We start from the raw sequence: 19,126 nt of genomic DNA on the forward strand, positions 1-19,126 counted from the left end.
CAGGGGGGTTAAGGGGAGGGGTTAAGGGGGGCAGGTAGAGCGGGATTGCACAACAATGATGTCAAAAGTTACTGTTATGAAAACAAACAGCTCAAAAGGGTCTGGGGTGGGGGTGAGGGTTAATAGGAGGGGGGACGCTTCAGGGATTGTGAGTTATTCCCAACCTCGGCAAAGCGTGTCCACACACACACACACATACACACCTCCCGGAGGAGGACACCACCGAGCTTTTTGGTGGAGGGGAAAAGGGGGAAGGGGAAAGGGGGGGAAGGAGAGAGGAGAGCTATTCCCCAGGAATGACTTTTGACTGGGGAGACAAACCCCTTTTGGGAGGGGGGAGGGGGAGGGGGGAGGGGGAGGAAAGGAGGGGGAACTCACCCGAAGTTCCACATCAACCGCCAGACCAGCACCAGCAGCGTCACCCCCTCCTCCTCCCCCTGCCCTCCTCCCCTCCCTCCTGGCGGAAGAGGATGCTGCTGCTGTTGCTGTTGCTGACTCATCCGCGCCAGAGCCCCCAGCAGTACGACACTGGTGGCATCGTTGACGATACCCTCCCCGAACACCAGGCTGAAGAGCTGGGGGTTGGTGCGGGGGTCGAGTAAACCCAGCACGGCCACAGAGTCCGTGGCGGCGAACACCGCACCCAGAGCCAAACAGTCCTTGGGGGGGGGGGGGGTAAAGGGGAACAGACGTGAGGTTCTGGGGGGAGTGAACTGCTGCCGGCGTGTTTAGGAGGTCCGAAACTGCTTAGCGACTTCTAAGCGGGGGGGAGAGGGGGGCCGCAGGAGGCGGGGGTTATGTGTATGTGCGTGTGTGTATGTATGTATGCGTGTGCCGGGAGAGGCGAGACAGGGGGTAACTACTTGTACGACACTTAAAAGTACCGGAGCCCAAGGATGAAGAACCCGCGTCCCCATCACCTCCTAGAGATTCACACAGTACATATATACATACATACATACATACATAGACACATACACACACAGGCACAGACGACGTACTTACCTCCGCAGCTAGTCCGAATGTCGTGCCTCCCAGGCTGTACAACGCAGCCGACATCAGTACGAACGACACCAAGGTGCCAAGTACGCCAAAACTGTTGTACCGGGGGTGCCGGTGGTTGGCGTTACGGGCAATGATGTGGCGGCACAAGGGTGAGGTCCAAACAGCAGCAGTAGCAGTAGCAGTAGCAGGGCGCCAGTCGGTATGGCTGGGTGGTGGTGGTGGTAATGTCGAGCGTCCCCCAAAACACATACATACATACACAGGTCGGGAGCACACAAGGCTAACCGACTTGTGCTGTGTGCTCCCGACCCTTGCGCTGTGTTTCGGCTTCGGCCCCCGGCTCTCGCGGCCCACAGTGTAATCTAAGTCATACATGCATACATACATACATACACATACCTAAGTATCGACGGCAGGTTACTGAAGAAGAGGCGCTGCTCCACGGAGAGTCCCGCGTTAAATATGACCGGGGGGAGGAGATAGCTAGCGTGTGTGTATGTGCATGTGCGCATGTATGTATGTAGGTGTGGGGGGAAACCGGGTATGGGGTAGGGGTCGGGGTCAAGGCGGGTGGTCGGGGTGGGGACTGGTGCGAAAGGGGGCGCATACTCCAAAACGGTGTCAGTTGTTACATCCGTGAAAAGAGCAACGGCAGGGGACACGGACGTCAAGTGGTTCGGGGGTACGACGAAGCACAGACGATTGATGAAAAGAAAAAACCTCATAGTTAGGGGAAAATCGTCAATTCATGCGGAGAAACATAGAAAAAAATGAACTGCCGGAAGGCGTCCAAAGTCCGAAATTGGCCCCACTGAGTGAGTCCTAATGAATGAAGTCCCGTGGTGCCGGAAGTAAGGCCCATTATCACGTGACCGACATTTATAGTCGTGTAGTCGTCGTGCCTGGTCTGGTAAGATTGAGGTCGTTGACATGCAGTTGCAGCAGTGTGTGCAGACGGGCTGGGCTGTATCTACTGTATATGCATCTGTACCTCGCACCCCCTCCCCCCTATCCCTCTTACGTGAAGAAGGCCGCGCTGTTGAACCGGAGCAGCTCATTCACCAGCCCCGCGTTGGAGGTGTCCCGCCAGGCCAGGAGACCCAACCCCGCGGTAAGGCCCAGAAGGCATGCCGTACCGCTCTCGTTCAGATAGCGGGAGCTGAGGGGAGCAGGACGCCGAAAGGCGGGGCGGGGGGAGGGGGACGGAGGGATGTAAAAATCTGTGTGTATGTACGAATGTGAGGAGGAAGGCGGGGGAGCAGGGACAACAGGCAATAGCTTGCTTTCGCTGTGTGGGTGCCGTACGAGCCAGGGAGGGAGGGCCGGGGATTGGGAGTGTGACGGAGGGGGTGCGGGAGGGGGAGGCGCTCCTAGGGGCCACACGTCACCCGAGGCGCGTCCTCCCCACCATCCCTTCCAGCTGTTCCAGGTGCCCAGTCCCCGCCACATGGTGACGGACGGCTCACCGTGCCCGACATGAAACACACATACACACACGCTACACCCCCCTCCTTCCCCCCCTTTCCCCCACCGGGAGCTCAGATGGTGGCCCAGTAGGCTCCATAAGGCCGCCAGGAGGACCAAAACACCTGGCGGCGTGCGCGCGCGTGTGTGTGTGTGTGTGTGTGTGTGTATGTGGTGGTGGGGAGGCGGGCCCGGGAGGAAAGAGGTGCGGGGCGGGGAGGGGGGGCCCCGCGTGGTTAGGACAGGGAGGCGCGGGGAGTAGGTGGGGTAGAGGCTCAGATGTGATGGAACAGGTAGGTGGTGGGCGGACGGATATCGGCGAGGTGGACAGACATGCACACAGGTGGACACAGCGGTCGGGTCCGGCCTCTTGGTCCATGTACGGGAGAGGCACTCAGGCGGGCCGCGGCGCTGTCGCCATCACCGGACCCCCCCGCCCGCGACGGAAGGCAATAAACGTGGGTGTGTAGTACTAATGAATGTAAATGCACACCCATCCGCTTGCGCGTGTGTGTATGTATGTACGTACGTATGTATGTATGTATGTATGTATGTATGTATGTAGTATGTATGTATGTATGTATGCATGTATGTACGTGTGCTTATGTATTCGGGAAGCAGGAGCCTTCCCGCTGGTTTGCGCTTCTGCTGCCGTTGCTTGCCCTTTGGAAATGCCATAATCCCCCCGTACAGGCGCACAGGGACTCAGCGTGATGCAGCAGCATGTGCCTTTGCAGGGAAGCCCTTGCGTAAGGAAACTAGAGCCTTGTGTGAAGGTAAATGTGAGGATCTGGCTGGCTCTGTGTTGTGGGATTCAGATTGGTGTTAAGTTGAATGAAGTTGAAGTCGAGCAGGAAGTTCGCGAGACTTTGGATAGTGCTACTGCCGTGGCTCACGCGAAAACCGACGTTGGACGCATGCAATTTGACTTTTGACCATACCATACAGATTTGTGATTTACACAAGCTTTTTAATGTCATTCCATGGTTGTACTTCTGAGGCGCACAGAAACCAAGGCACAGCACCCCGAGAGCAACAGGTTACCTGTTGTCAGGCCTGCCACCTCCAGGTCAGCCTCAGTTGGCTTGTTAGGTACTTCCGTCGCGGCGACGGCTGCAAGCGCCTCATCTGGAGTCATCAATAACGTGGTCTAGTCTTGCAGAAGTTTATGTTTATGGCGTCCTAAAAAGCATGCGCGCTGATCCGGTTAGTTTTATGTCATGGATGTTTACGCAGGTCGATCCTATAATACCTGTTGTGAGATATGCTTGTAACCTCAGCACAGCATTGGCATGACCGTTGTCAGGTGGTACGGCTTAACAACGAATTTCTTGGCTTTTTGCTAAGGGTGGTTGTGTATTCTCGCCCACCCAGTGAAAATTAAAGGTTTTTGAGATATGCATACATCGCGCACTTAAGATTGACAACACAAGCTTTCTTGCCGAAGCTCTCAACAGAACCTTTCTTAGCGCCGCTATCATTTTGTTAAGTAGCGCATCGAAGTATTACACGGGTTGCTTCCTCCTGGCCTTACAGTGTGCACTTTTCGCTCCAAAGTTAAGTGCAACATCACAATTGAAGGGCCCAACTTCTACGCGCAACGAGGTTACCGGGATAGGCGTGAAACAAAATGGCTGATTGGGGCATGAAGCCCCAGGGTAATGCTTACGGTCAACCGGGAGGTGTGGAGTGGTTTAGTTCAAGTGGAGCAACAACATACGGCTCCTATGGGGCGTACTCTGCACCTGGATCTGGATACGGGGGTGCCAGCGGCAATGCCTATGAGGATGAGCCCCCGCTTCTTGAAGGTTTGTGCCGGACAACCCCCTCTGTTACCCTATAGCTGTGCGATAATGTCCGCGTCAGCATAAACGCATAATCTTTTCTTGGTCGTCGTAAGTGAAAAACCCTGTCTCGCTCAACCGTTTGCGGCAGAACTTGGTATTGACATCGGGGCGATCTTTTTGAAGACCCGCGCGGTGTTGCTCTGGCGGTTCAACTCACGATATTTGGACGATCTAGATATGGGTGGAGCCCTCATCTTTGTTTTTGTGCTAGCTGGTCTGCAACTCCTGGTGGGTTACATCGGGTTACATGCCGCCTGGGTCAGCGTTGGTCCAACCGACCAGACCCCGCCATGTCCTCCCGAATATATTTCCGTGAAGGGAGGAGGGTTGGAATCATGCCCTTCAACCTCTCTTTCACCATAAGCATACAGTCCCGTCCCAACCACACAAAGACACAGAGCTGCCTCCCTTCGCTGCCCCTCTCCTCCCTACTTGCGTTAGTGGACTCTCATCTCACGACGGACAACCCGACAGCCATCCGGGCGGAGCTCCCATTTACTCAACCCCATGGCCCCTCCCGCACCCTGCCTGCCTTGCAAAGGGCCGTGTTGCAAGCTCTCAATGCACCATCCCTGCCGAACCCGCAGATGGGCAAGCTCCATTTTGGTGTCACTCTAGGGTGGGGTGTCGTCTTCTCCATCATGCTCTGGTTCATGCTTCGGCAGCTGGTGGGCTCGGAGGGCGCTGAGGCCAAGAATCTGGACCTGTACGGCTGCTGCTGTGTCGTGGGTTACAGCATGTTGCCACTCGTGGTGTACAATGCAATGGCCATCCTCATACCCAAGTGGGTACGGGGGGGTTGCTTTAATAATCTGATCCGCGGTGTTTTTTTACGTGAACCGACATTATCTCGCGGGTAATGGATGCCCCCGAGTCATGCTGCCACCTCTGGCACGTGGATTGCGATGTAGCCACAACCTCCCGTGCCATGCACCACACAAAATATTATCGTCATCGTTACGACAGCTGCAGAGGAGCATTAAAGAGGGAAGGGGCGTCATTAGGGTTCACGGGTTGCGGCGGGGAGATGGGCGAGTGGGCGATTTGGGTCACACAGGGGTGGTATCGTGCAGCGGAGCGCAGGGCTTCTCCATCCCGCGGCCACTGCATCACTTAGCCGTGTAGGATCAATCGGAGTACCACTTTCTAGCTCCGTCATTTCCACGTGCCATATTCCACATGCACCCCGCTGATGTCATTCCACTCGCTTCGCCAGAGGCCCAGTTCATCCATAGGCCCTTGACTGCGGTGGCTTTGCAGCAGGGGCCCCAGAAAGTTTTGTACTCCTTGTAGTTTCAGACCAGGCAGACGGATTCCTGCCGCGGGCTTCCGAAGCAGTAAGGATATCCGCACAGCAAATGCAGCGCCTCCCAAAGCACTATTGAGCTCATTGGGCCGCACGTTTGTGTGTCTTGCATCTTGGTTCGGGGTTTTGAAGGGTTGGTTTCTCCAGGCTGACTTGTAGTTTTGGGTGCCACTGCGCAGGGGTCCGCTGTCGCTAGTGGCGGCGGTGCTCTGCACGGTGTGGGCGGCGCTCACGGCATCGCGCATCTTCGCCCGGAGATGTCCGCCACTAGGGGAGCTCAGGGTAAGGCATCCGCCGCCGCCTCTAGGATTTCGGGGGCCGATCTTGGCTTCCTTTTGCGCCTCCTTTTGCATGCTGGCCATGTACTCTGGTACCACTCTCCCCTGGGGGGTCTAGCGGGGCATGCACACCCCGAATCCTATAGGTCCGTCAGGATACCCACACATGCGCATCTCGTTCTTCTCTGCGTCTCATTCCACCTATGACCCCCCGTGCCTGTTTTCACTGCACAGGGCATCATTATGTACCCCTGCCTGCTGGCGTACTCGACGTTCGCTCTCTTAATGCTCTATTAGGAGAGCCAAACTGGATGGGGGGAAAGGGTTGGGGGCCCGGGCAGTGTTGGTCCGAACCGATACTTACCTCCCCTCCCCGCCCATGAGGGAAAGCAGCTTATGTGTGTGGGGCGGGGGGGTTGACTGGCGTCGTGGGAGGGGGGAGGGGGATGCCGTGAGAGTGGGAGTGGCCGTTGATGTTGTCAGGATGTGGAACTACCGCTGCTGACGAGTAAAGAGCGCAGTCTGTTCTCACTTTAACTAAGGGATACGCGTCCTTGGTGGGTTAGCCATCGCCGAGCAACCTCGCTGGTTGATTCTGCTGGGTGCACTGCGGTAGCTGGACAGCAGCAGCAGCAGAGCTTCGCTGGGGTGGGGAGGATGGTGGGGTGCGCGGCAACTGGGTTGGCTTCAGTTTCGACGTTGGACTGCATTTCTTTATTTGAACATTATTCGCGGCTTGCAATGATTGCATTTAACCATTTGCCTTCTCGCCCGCCGGTCGCAGCGGTCGTAGACTGGCTGACGGTATATGTGTTATAATGATCTGACCCGCGCGGAGGAAATGGCGGGGATGGTAAAGAGAATGACTCTACTGTTTCGACGTACGTTGTGTACGCTTGGCTTAATATTCCCGTGTAGCTTGATGGCGAGAGGGGGCAGCTGGGGTTTGCTTGTTGTGTTGTTGCGCATGTCGCACGTGCGGTTCTCTGCACGCTTACCCCAGGCTCTCTGTTTCGTGTTATAGGGGGGGGAAGAGAAGAGGAGTCCGGGTGACACGCCAGCCAAGGCGAAACCCTCTCTTGGGTGCGTATCAACGCGGGTGACTTATGTCGACTTACTGCGTTGTGGGTTTTAGGGTTTCCTTCAAGACGTTTGCAGCGAGTAGGTTATGTGGATGTTGTATCCAAGGCGAGGACATTTTCGAAAATGTATTGGAAGTCCGGTGCTAACAATCACCGTCGCTGGCATTGGACGCACAGGCGCACACTGCGTAAGTAAGTTGCTCAGCGACACGACCTTCCTGCTACCAATCTTCTGTTGCGGTTTCATGCAGCAAAGGGGCTTGACCACCACCTCACTGCTCCGTCCACCATCGGGAGCGGGTACGGCACACCCGGCTGCGCGATACCCAATTGTACGGCCGTCTTTGTGCCGTCTGGAATTCTGCTTCGTCCAGTCGCCCGACACATCCGTAAAGACAGAGGGTTCAGCAATAGCCACCAGTCTAGCATACATACTTAGGCAGGCGGCTGGCAGAGGTTAAGGCCTGACTTCTGCTCCCAGTTGACCCAGTCGACCCGGGTTCAAATCCGCCTGCCGGCTCCTCGGGTGTTTGAGGAGTGATGAAATGGGAGGTGGCCCCCCATCTTATGGACGGTGTAGGACGTGATAATATCAACTTGCGAGCTGACCAGGAACTAAGTTGATGCGCCGTTGATCCGCTAGATTTGGTTGGATGCTGGTGGTGAGTTGCCGAACTCAACGAATACATTCTGAAGTCGGATGGGGTGACGGATTAGGGTGCCCCTCTAGCAGGGGAGAGCAGGGACTGCCCCGGGAAAGGGGGCCGCTGGCGAAGTTAACCACCCTGTAACAACATACATACTTATGTACGTCCATGACCCTAGGGGGTGGTTAAAACTGCTCGGACCACGCACAGACCCATGTATAGCCTGCAGCTGTTCCGAGTGCTTTCAGTGACCTATCAGAATTTAAATAAATACGACCGCGAACACAACGACAAGAACTGCCGTACATGTGAAATAAATAACTAACATCGCTGGTGTATGTAGGCAGAAGTAACACGTATATAAATTCGGCCAAGTAGACTTTGAAAACGACAAAGCGACTGACATGCATTGGACGCATAAACTTTGAATAACTTTAAGGGTTACACTTTGAAGGGTAACGCAGCTCAAGGTGTAACATACATGCATACATACATACAGCTATACATACATAGATACATAGATACATAGATACATACGGATGCACGAGCGTGCGCCTCAGCATGAAGCACATGCGGGCGTGGTGACCCCTCCATTCTTATTTTACTTGCTCTTCATTTCCTTCACGTCACGAAATCATCAGGACGATAATCAATGTATAGCAATGCCTTTGGGGAGATGGAGCCCCAGCCGCCGCAGCCGCAGCCCAGCATAATCGATACTGGTAACTGCCATTTTTACGGCACAACTAGGCACGATAAACTGCGAGTGGCAAAGCACTAACTGCAGCGCTAACCCCGGATGGAGCAACCAATCTCCAATCCTCTTTAAAGTGGCAATGAATTGACGGGCGATTAAGCGATCGGGAAGGGCAGCCATAACGGCAGCCAACGTTCCGCATCTCCGGTACCCATGGTTGCATAGCTTGTAAAGGCAAAAGCAAACGTCATGTACGGCATCATATTCATGTACGGCAACACCTCTCGGTGCAAGGGCAACAACCAACGGTGACACACAAGTTCTTGCGTGGCCCCCCCGCGCGGGCATGTGTGTGTGTGTGCGTGCGACAGACATCACGACAGACGTCGCAACTTAACAAAAAATGCATGTGCGGAAATAAGGTGTCCAGCAGAGACTCCAAATCTTAGCAACGGAATGCAGCAACAGACAACAAAGAACTGTAAACGCAGTTGGTTGGCTCCAAAACGCCATGGCCACCGCCACCTTGCATATCATATAAATTGACGGACGTCATGGCCACAACATGCCTTAACAGACAGTGCTGCATTAACTGGGCGTTATTTGCCTCCGCGCAGGCTGCAGGCCAGGAATAGTTGGCGGGTATCCTAGCGCCTGCATGTACAGCTAGCTAGTTTCGACATTGACGAATGAGCATATGAATCTTGTGCACTGTCGCGCCTAGTTGATGGAACGAGTGTGTGAGTGATGGCACCGCGATGGCGCCTGACAGGATCAATGATGCGTGCCAGCATGGATACGCACATACACGGCTGTCCTCCAGTTGCGGATGCTTGGTAATTATAGGATAGTCAGCCAGGGAAAAAACACAATCATCATCTTCATCTTCGCTTGCACTTCACGCGCATCCATACATCCACCCATCTATCCATCCATTTATCCGGCGGGCTCCAGGCGCACCCAGCAGCACATCAGCACACCAGCCTGCCAGCTAAGAAGGGGCGGCGCGGGGGGAAGGCAGGGAGGCAGGGAGGAGCTTTATCGGCCAGCCGCCGCTTCACTTCCGAAACCGAAATTGTCTCCGTCGCCGCCGCTGCCGCCGCCGCCACCGCCGCCGTCCGCGGGACCACATTCCGGCGCCCCGCCGCCCATAGATGCTGCTCGAGAACCTCGCTGCAGCGCCGCCTTCAACCATGTGCTCACCTGAAGTCACCAAAGCAAGTCATCAAGTGAACGGCATTGCGCTTAATTGGGGTATGTAAGGTGATGGGGGGGAACAAATGAGTTGCGAAACGCAACATAATAACCGTGTCTTGATTCCTTCAAAGATGTTTGGGGGGTAGTGTATGCGTGTAGGCCATCGCCAGCGGTGCAGCCTGCGCGCATGTGCAGACACTCACTTTCGGGCTGCTGTGTGCGACCGCGCCCGTGAAGGGCCCCGGAGGCGCCCGTGAAGGGCCCCGGAGGCGCCCGTGAAGGGCCCCGGAGGCGCCCGTGAAGGGCCCCGGAGGCGCCCGTGAAGGGCCCCGGAGGCGCCCGTGAAGGGCCCCGGAGGCGCCCGTGAAGGGCCCCGGAGGCGCCCGTGAAGGGCCCCGGAGGCGCCCGTGAAGGGCCCCGGAGGCGCCCGTGAAGGCGTTTTCCTCCTCTCCCAGTTTACATTTCCCTTCCCTCCCCTTCCTGTACGGCAGCCAGCGTGAACCCTCTTTCGTTGTCGGTGGTTGCACTTGTAAGCGGTCGCGTCTTGTGGCATGGTGGCCGACTCGACGCAACATTGTGTTTTGGTCGTTACTGACTGACTGACGGACGGACGGACGGACGGACTGGACATGGCCAACCCTATGGGGCGGGTCCCACCGAACACGCTTCACGCTGGGGCCCCTGCCCAGAACATTTGCCGCCGATTAGATGGTCTGAGTTACACTTTTAAACGTCTACGGCTCCGCATTGCGGGTGGGGGGGAGGCAGTTAGAGCGGTGCGCATGGCCTGCCCTAATCATCTAGCCTGGAGCGAAGGCATTCAAGACGTTTTAAAACCATTCGTACCCCTTTCCCTTTACGCGTGGAGTTCTGGGGTAGCGTTTCCTTGATGCCAGGTGCATTGAATGGGTGGTCACCCGCGCGGGTGACCACCCAACACCCAGCCACCCACCTCGTTGACGAGCTTCTCCTGCTTGGCCTCGCTGATGCGGCGGATAACCCATGCCGGGCTGCGCCGACCTGGAAGCGCCATCGCCGCCGCCCGCGCCTCCACCTCCGCCTCCGCCAACTGCTCGGGCACCACCGGCAGCAGCCGTCCACTGCCCTCTACAGACATCGTGCCAGACCGCGCCAGCAGCAACGGGGGCTGCCGGCTGCTGGAACCGGAAAGGTGAGGTGACGACGGCGCAACCGCTGCCTCTGCCGCCGCCGCCGCCGCACCACTACTGTACGGCAACGGAGCACTGCTGCAGGGGATGGCGTCCGGGCTGGCGCCCAGGTGTGCAAGGTTGCGGACTGTCTGCCGTACACGCTGCTGCTGCTGCTGCTGCCAGGATTGCTGGGGGAAGAGGAAAGTGGCTGTAGCAGCCGCCGCAGCAGCAACACCAGCTAATTGAGCTCTCGTATTAGCGGGTAGACTAGGCGTATGTGATGCAGAGGCAATGATGATGTCGTCATCTTTTGTACTGTTCGGCGGTGGCGAAGCAGAGGCGTGAGGAGTCGCCGATGACGTGCGCAGGTCCACGGGCTCGGTCGGTGCTGCTGGGTCCGGCCTGCAGGGAGTGAGGGCGTGTGCGTGTGCGTGTGCGTGTGCGTGTGCGTGTGCGTGTGCGTGTGCGTGTGCGTGTGCGTGTATGTGTGCGTGTGCGTGTGGGTGTGTGGGTGTCGATGCGGATGAGGCCACAAAGGTGTTCCCGGCTAGACGAAAGGGGGACACGGAAAGAGAAGTAGACGGCTGTTGGGGGGAACTGGAGGGCCGCGGAGGGTCTTGTGAGTCCTGCATTCCCCGGGGGTGTACCGACGGCAGGCGGGTAGCGCGGCGGCAGCATATCGACACACATGCCCCTAGCTAGCCATCCTCGCGACCGCAAATCTGGCCCCCCTCCACATCCCACCCACCCACCCACCCACCCACCTAGCACAAATGGAGCCAGCGACAGTGATGTTCGCCTCTTCTAGCATCTTCAGCATGTCGCGTGCGGGGCCGCCGCCGCCGCCGCTGATGCCACCGCTGACGTAAGCGGCGCCGCCGGCACTGCCAATGCCATCGCCACAAGAAACCCCGCACCAGCCGCCGCCAGCTCCGTAGTTCCTCTCCTTGCTTCCATCATCATCCTCATAATCGCTCGAACCATCTCCGCCCAGGTGCACGCCGACACCCGCCATCGCCGCGGCCTGACTCGCCTCTTTATGCCTTGCCGTACCGTATTCTGCCGTACTAGCGTCACCCCCGTAGTCAAAGCCGATATGAGGGGGCGGCGACAGCTTTGTGAGTTGGCTCGATTTGCTGTACGGCACGGCGGCAGCGTCGGCAGCTCGCCCCAGGAGTCCCCCCCATGGGTCGTTGCCGCTGTCCCTGGCGCCGCAATCACCACCTGGCCCACCCATCATGCTTGAACCCCGGGCGCGGAGCACCTTCATCACGCCTCCGCCTCCGCCAGATGATCTGGTCCCCATGGCAGCCCCTGATGGTACGGCACCGGCACTCAGCCGACTACGTCCGCGGTGGCTCCCGCAGCTACTGCCGGTCTCTGTATCCCCAAGGAGGAGACCACTTCGCGGTTTGTTCAGGTTGGAACCGGCGCCGGAGCCGGTGTCCATCGGGGGGTGCTGCTGGCTACTACGGGGATGCCCCAGCCCGGTACCGTGTTGGCCATTGGTGACGTCGTTGTTTCCTGGCTGCCGCTGCTGGGCGCCATAGTGACCCATGGGTCGGGAACGAAGGTAAACGGCAAACAGTTGGCTCATCGTGCCGCCACTGTTGCTCGTGTAGATGTTGTCCGTGCCAAAGGGGCTGCAGCTGTCGCTGTACCAGTTTCCTTCGGTACTTTCAGCCGGCGGGCCGCCGTGCAACACGTGGTCGCCGTACAGCTGTAGCTTAGTCAGCGGCAGCGAGTGCGCTCCCGCAGCGGCACTGGCCGCGTGTTCTTCTGTGCTAGTAGCGGTGTTGAAGCGCGTGCAACTACCGGCGTCAATGCTGGCGCGTTGGGAGGCTCCAAGACGTCGACCAAGAACACGAGCACTAGCAGCAACGGCAGCAGCACTTTCGCTGTCACCTGCGCGAATGCTCGTCCCTGCCACCGCGGTGGGGCTGGTGGGAGGGGCCAGCGGCTCCGAAGTCCTGTCCATCGCGGCCGAGGCGACGGAGGCCGCGGTGAGGGGACTGCTGCTCCGCCTGAACAGGCCCCAGAGGAGGCTCCTCCTTGCGAGCCCATCACGGCAGGTGCTGTTTGGGGGCCCTGACCCCGGGGAAACTGACGCAGCGCCGTGGGCCGGTTCCTGGCTGCTGCTAGTTGCAGGTGGCGGTTGGTGAGCGCCGTACACATCGTACGGCGTGTCTGCTGTTCCTGCTACTGCTACGCTGCAGCTGAAGGGTGAGGAGAAGGGGGGAGACGTACTTGTTGGGGTGCTGACGGCGGCTGACGGCAGGACGATATCGGCAGCAGCGGCTGGGCTCGCAAGGGCAGCCATTGCTACTTGCATCTGCTCGACCAGCGCGGGTGCCCGCAGCTCAGGTCCGTGTGTTGACCTCCCTTTCCTGCCGCGAATGGACTGATCTGGACAACTCGCTGGGTTGAGGACGGCGCCGGCGCAGCCACCACCACCACCACCACCACCACCACCACCACCACCACTACCACCACTACCACCACCACCACCACCACCACCACTACCACCACTACCACCACCACCACTACCACCACCACCACTACCACCACCACCACTAGCACCACCACCACCACCACCACCATTGCAGCCCTTTTCCACCAGGGATGGTGGTGATGATGGCTGCGGTCCGCTGCCAAGAGCCTTTTGGCCCAGCTGCATCAGCCCTAGGTGGGTCGCCAGTGACGCGGCCATGCTTCGATGTCCTAGAGGGCGAGGCGCTGCCGCCGAGGGGGACGTAGCCAGGCCTTGGCTGATTGCAGCTGACTTCAGAGCCTCGCCCTTGTTGCTCTTACTGCAACCTTGCCGTCTTGGCGCTACTACTGTTCTGACATTGGGCAGATAGCGGCTGCTGCGAGGCAGAGCACCGTGGTAATGGCTGGGATGGGGACGACAGCTAAATTCAGTTCCGGGAGGTTCAGGGAGAATGTCCGGGAAGGGATGTGTGGCGGGATCCAGCAGGTGTGCACGCAGCGCGGCGATCTGGGTCCTTAGAACGCCCATGGCGCCGTCGGCGAAGTCGTCACCAGCAACCGCAACAGCTGGCGCCGCTCTGTCGCAGGCACCTAGAGTCTCCTTGACGTGGCGTTGACGCAAGGATGGGGACGACGAGCGCGTGACGCTGGAGCGAGCGGGAGTGTCGCTACTGCTGCCGTGCCCCGCCGTGGCACAGCTGCGGCTGTCTGCTGCTGTGATGATGTGCCGCTCCTTGGCCCGCTCAGCTCGCTTTCCCGCGGGGTCCACTGCCGGTTGTGGCTGCGATACTGCTCCATCCAGTAAATTACAGAGCCTGCCTAATCGCCGCGGCGCATTGACGGAGGAGTTGGCGGCAGGGGAGACGGCGGTCGATGCGGGGTCAGCAGCGTCTGGGGGTGACGCGGGGTGGCTTACATCACCTACTTTAATCCAAGGGGATCCCTCGCCAACCTCATCCTCTTCCGGAACCATCGCAGAGCGCCGAAAGCCGTAGCCGGCATATAGCAGTGGCAACGGCGTGCTGTTGTACATCGTATTCCGCGCCTCCTGCGGAAGGCCGTTGCCTGGCGGCTGCTGCTGGTGCTGGTGCTGCTGCTGGTGCTGGTGCTTAAGAATTGTTATTGCAGCGGCCATGGATGGGGACTGTGACGTCAGGTCCCAGGGTGAACCAACACCGCTGCTGCTAGGTGGACGCGGCGAAGTGATCTGCAGCCGTGGTAGGGGCAGGGAGAAAGGTTCTGCTGCAGGTCGGGGGACAGCACCGTACAGTAGTGGCTCTCTGAGGCAGCGAGTATTACTGCCATATTCACAACGGCCAGCCGCTGCGGTGGCGTTGTTCCTTTCGCGCCGTTGCTCTGTTTCGACGGTGTTGCCCACACAAGGTGTCCGGCAGCCTGATTCCACTTCACGACTGCAACCGCCATCCGTATGGCTTACCGGCTGGACCTGTGTGTCGTTGCTGTTCCTGCCGATGAAGTTGTTGTCATAGCTGCTGGCGGCATCGCTTGTATTAACAGGCCAGCTGCTGCTGGCGCATTCGCATGTCGATTGCACGGCGGGTAATAAGGACGGCGGGGAGGTGCTGTTGGTCTGATGGCGGCCAGGAGTGATGATGACAGGCTGCTGGTCGAAGGAGAAGGCGCTGGCTGTGGCCGCCGCCGCCCCCTTTTCCGTATTTGCTGTCTGATCTGCGGCGCATGAGCCAAGCACCTCCAACCCCTTTACCGCCGCTCCCATGGCCGCCGGATGGGGACTGCAGGAAGCTTCAGAAGGCTCCCTTCCGGCAGCTGCACTGGCGGGTTCGCTGCCGTTCAAAAGCCTACCCGTGTCCGGTCCTGTCGCGCTTACGCCCGATGAAGGCTCGCTGACCACCCCTGAGTTGGCTGTAGCCTGCCGCAGAGTGTACTGCTGGTCTCGGGGCCGTAGCACTTGTATGGGCAGGGAGCCAGCGGCCGCTTGTGGTTGCTGCGGCTGCGGCTGCGGCTGCGGCTGCGGCTGCGGCTGCGGCTGCGGCTGCGGCTGCGGCTGCTGCAAATGCGGGGGCTGCTTCTGGTCACTCGGAACACGGCCAGCATCATTGCCTGCATCATCGCCATTTAATTGGCAGCTGCAGGGCACCTGTGAGCAGCTGGAGCTGCTGCTTGGCAGGCAGGTAGGGCTGCTGGGCGGCAGGCAGGTAGGGCTGCTGCTTGGCAGGCAGGTAGGGCTGCTGGGCGGCAGGCAGCAGGCACCAGCGGAGGCGCCGCCAGCAATGGCAACAGCAGCCAAGCCACCCGTGCTGGAGCCCTGGATGGTGGCTGCTGCGCTGGTGGCGGCGAGGTGATGTAGCTTGGGATCCGGGGGGGCCGAACCGTCCAGCAGCATCTCGAATCCACACAGCGTCACATTGGGTCGGCCTTCGTGCGGTAAATGTGTCGTTGCTTTCGCTGCCTCTGGTTCCCCATCCCCTTCTACCATTGGGCTGTTACACGAGGGCACGTCGGGGCATATGGCTCTGCCTTTGCTGCTGTACTGCGCCTCCAATGGTGACGTATGTACCGCCATCAGGCCCCGGCCGCTGGTGTAAGCTCCGCATCCGTTGCTGCTGCAGCGGTGAAAGCGCCAGCTGAGTTGGCCGCTGCCGGGTTGCAGCTTACCAAAGATCTGGTGGGAAGTTTGATGTATGCACGGGTGCAGAGGGAAGGCTAGGAAGCGAAACAAAGCGCCGATACCCACATGAAATCCCGTACTAGAGGAGTTCGAGGACCGGAGAGGAGAAAGGATACCTGTGGTGTGCGTGTAGACTAACAGCGGATTGAAAAAGAAGGTTGTGGCAATCCCTCTTTTTACAGGTTTTGCTTTGCCATCAATAGCAAGGTGTTCTTCAGTTCTACAGTTTTTCAGCCAGGGCTTGATTGGCTACCTCTGTCACCTTGGGATATCACATGGCCATGCAGCCATGCACTGGCCTAGCTACCTCAAGGACCATTCGCACGTGCGAGACAATAACAGGAGCAACAACTGATAGGAACGCGGTGGCACCATCAGCCATCATCTCAAGCTGCCCACCTGCCGTAAGGAGTGGAAACCAGGGAGAGACGCGCGAGGGCTTCGCGGGGTGGATGCCTGCTGCCCGGCTTGATCACCGGTTGAAGTTAAGGCAAGTCTTAGCGACGCGGAAGCGACTGTAAGGGCCTGGCCCGCGCTGCTGCAGGCGGCGCTGCTAGCAGCGCCTGCGCTAGTGCGGCCGTTGCCATCCAATCCCTCCGCCTCCGCTCCCACGTTGCGCCGTAGCAGCCACCCCCATCTGCTGCGTCCGGAGCGTTGCAGTAGTAGTTGCTGAAGAGAGCTGGCAGCTTCGCGCGCTCCACGCGGCAGCAGGCCCTCCTTCCTTGCCACAAGGCCCACATGCTGTTGCTGGCTTGGATCCGTCTCAGATCCTGCCAAGCTCACGCCCCTTCCCGCCTGAGGCCGAGCTGATGCCTGTGGCAGCAGTATGTCGCCCCTACTCCAGGCGACCAGTCCGTTCAAATCGGCCAGAAGCTGCTGGATATAGTGGTGCTCCTGGATACGAGCGAGTGACCCATGGGTCGACATGAGGCGGTGCGCCAGGGTGTTGGCACGCCAGGCCTTCTGTCGGGCGATGTCCGCGCGCATGACGGCCGGTGCCGTCGGAGGCAGCGTGTGTGTCAGGTGCGCCAGCAGCCAGTGGGATTGGAGCTGGCGCACCAGGGGGCTTGTGGAGATGTGCGACTGGGTGTGAGGGTTGGGCGTGGCGGGGCGAATGGTAAGGAGGTAGCAGCAAGCCAGGGTGGTAAGGAGAGATGACGCGCGGTAGCTTGGTAGAACGGCGAATCCGCCAGTCGAAATCAGGCATCTCAGCATTGTCACGGCGTGTCAATACGTAATGGGGCTTCTGTTGCTCTGTAACGCTATAGTGTAAAGTCCAAGTTTGTCGGCGGGCTACATATGGCTATGGGCAAAAGGTCACGGAAGGCGCAGGAATTATGCGCTTCCTCTCCCCGCCTCGCCTCACCTCCGCTCCCCAAAAGATGAGACCTGGCAAATCTGGGTGGACCATTCCTCGATATAGCACCAACGGGGGAGCGTCCCACCAGCCTCCTTTCTTGTCACCGCCGCCAGGAGCGCCACCGTTGATACCGTCTACTGCGTGCAGCAGCACCTCCTTCAGACGCTGGCCCAAGAAGGGCATGACCCGTGGGTCTCTCAGGCTGGGCGCCCACACCACCACAGGCTGCTCAGACGGCTCGGCTGCAGCGCCTGCTGCACCTATCCCCAAAGCAGCCACTTGGGCAGCCGCCAAGCCGCCGCCACCCTTCTCGCAGCCCTCGCTTCGCCGTACCGCCCGCTCTGCCTTGCCCTTGACATAGGCCCAGAAGCGGCGCTTGGTGGGGCCAATCAACGCCCTTCCCACCGGCCCCGGGATTGGCGTTGTATAGTGGGGCTGCAGGGCCGCCTGCAGGGCGCGGCGCCGCGCCTCATCCAAAAGGGCTGAGCCCGGGAGGGCGGCAGCAGCCGCGTTGAAGGCGGTCCCGGCTGCGGGACAGCTGGGGGATTCTCGCGAGGTGCCGCAGATGGCGACTTGCTCGTGCATCTCCTGTGGCCTGCCAACGAGCTCCTGTTGAAGACATAGCGGGAGGCGCATTCGTACTAAACAGCCGCTGAACGCTGCGCGGTTAGCTTCATGTACTGGATTGTAGCGGCTCTTCGTTTGTGTGGCTGATGCAGCAGCGGCATGGGCAAAGGGCAGCCCTCGCCAAATTGTCGTGCGGATGGATGGATGGATGGATGGATGGGTGGACCGTACCAATCTTTACTTACATGCGCTTCAGAAGCCGGCTCCGAGGCCGGTGGTGACATGACCAGCTGCACACCCCGCCCCTCGTTGAGCAGTGAAATGGCACATGCGGTGTCCCAAGCGTCCGCACCTACTCAAGGCAGCGGAGGGGGCCCATGGATACGCGGCACATCCAGTTCACTTGGAGCTCAGTACACCACTCGAGGTGAGCAGGAACCCATGTGCACCCCGCCCATATAGGGCCACATGTGCATGAGCGAACTATCTCTGAGGTCGTCGTAAAAAATCCTTAAGTTTTTTTTCTAAGCTTTTTTTTCTAAGCTTTGCGCATTAGGTGGCCCCTGCCTGCCTCTGCGCAATAGTTTGCAAGGCACTAGATCAACATGATAAAACCCACCATCGCCGACCACGACGACTTGCTTTCCAAGCACAGCATTCGGATGTACGCTGTGGACTTCACGCTGAGAGGCTTGCGATAGCGATGTTGAGGATGAGTTCTGCGGTTGGATGCCAAAGGAAAGTTTTCCCTTATTTTCGGAAGCCACTTGAGCAAAACCAGTTTCATACGGGATAGATGCCGGACGCAGCAACAAGCAAATCGAAATTTGAAATCCCGAGCTGAAATAAATAATATAAGACGGTTGACCGCGACCGCATTCGAAAGCTTACTGCTGCTGTAGTGATGGCATACGATGTTTGGTGTCGAACCTGAGCACCCCAATATTCAGGACACGAAGATAACACTATTGGATTGGGGAGATCGTCAGCCTCCCCTGCAGGCGTGATTATATATGCCGTCTGAGCTCATCTGCTGTTTGTAGTTGAAAGGCATGTCATTTTTGCCCAAGTCCCGCCATCAGGGCGTCCCCAGCCGGGGCTGCTGTTCTTCGAGTGCATATATATGTCTCCGTTTCCCTTTAATTCGCTAGCCTTGCAGATGCGATATTCACGGACAGCGGGCGGGGAACCCAGGAGCGTTTCTTACCCTTTCCGTAATGTTGGCGCAAACGATAACGGAGTGGAAAGTTTCATTCATGCGGCGCCCGTCAGGGTGCTCGACACTCGCGTACCAAGCGTGGTCGCCATGATGGCTCCCTGCCTCCAAGGCCAGAAGCACAGCACCGGATGGTTTTGGGGCAGGGAAGTCCTGCGAACAAAGTTAC

At 58.6% G+C, this 19,126-nt stretch overlaps 3 protein-coding genes across 3 annotated transcripts in view; 1 reads left to right on the forward strand and 2 right to left on the reverse strand.

Moving 5' to 3' along the window:
- Positions 1-1,478, reverse strand: part of VOLCADRAFT_33849 (uncharacterized protein) — a gene marked incomplete at both ends in the record, with an annotated part of 2,042 nt that extends 564 nt beyond the window's left edge. The window contains 4 exons of the mRNA XM_002947162.1: positions 186-307; positions 497-699; positions 1,049-1,096; positions 1,405-1,478. Coding sequence (XP_002947208.1) covers positions 186-307; positions 497-699; positions 1,049-1,096; positions 1,405-1,478 — 447 coding nt within the window. The remainder of the gene's footprint in view (positions 1-185; positions 308-496; positions 700-1,048; positions 1,097-1,404) is intronic.
- Positions 1,479-4,099: 2,621 nt separating this feature from the next.
- On the forward strand, positions 4,100-6,197 carry VOLCADRAFT_87333 (uncharacterized protein; the record flags this gene model as incomplete). The annotated part of the gene is made up of 5 exons (XM_002947027.1): positions 4,100-4,277; positions 4,405-4,544; positions 4,904-5,100; positions 5,802-5,904; positions 6,135-6,197. 5 exons carry the CDS (start codon positions 4,100-4,102, stop codon positions 6,195-6,197), a joined length of 681 nt encoding a protein of 226 aa, XP_002947073.1.
- A 3,167-nt stretch (positions 6,198-9,364) lies between these two features.
- On the reverse strand, positions 9,365-19,049 carry VOLCADRAFT_87334 (uncharacterized protein; the record flags this gene model as incomplete). The annotated part of the gene is made up of 11 exons (XM_002947163.1): positions 9,365-9,529; positions 9,727-10,122; positions 10,476-10,862; positions 11,435-14,371; positions 14,603-14,853; positions 15,284-15,374; positions 15,704-15,808; positions 16,214-16,897; positions 17,181-17,783; positions 17,987-18,093; positions 19,034-19,049. The coding sequence occupies 11 exons, from the start codon at positions 19,047-19,049 to the stop codon at positions 9,365-9,367; spliced, it is 5,742 nt and encodes a 1,913-aa protein (XP_002947209.1).
- Positions 19,050-19,126: the final 77 nt, after the last annotated feature.

The sequence above is a fragment of the Volvox carteri genome, assembly GCF_000143455.1.
Source record: "Volvox carteri f. nagariensis unplaced genomic scaffold VOLCAscaffold_5, whole genome shotgun sequence".
NCBI classification, from domain to species: Eukaryota; Viridiplantae; Chlorophyta; class Chlorophyceae; order Chlamydomonadales; family Volvocaceae; genus Volvox; species Volvox carteri.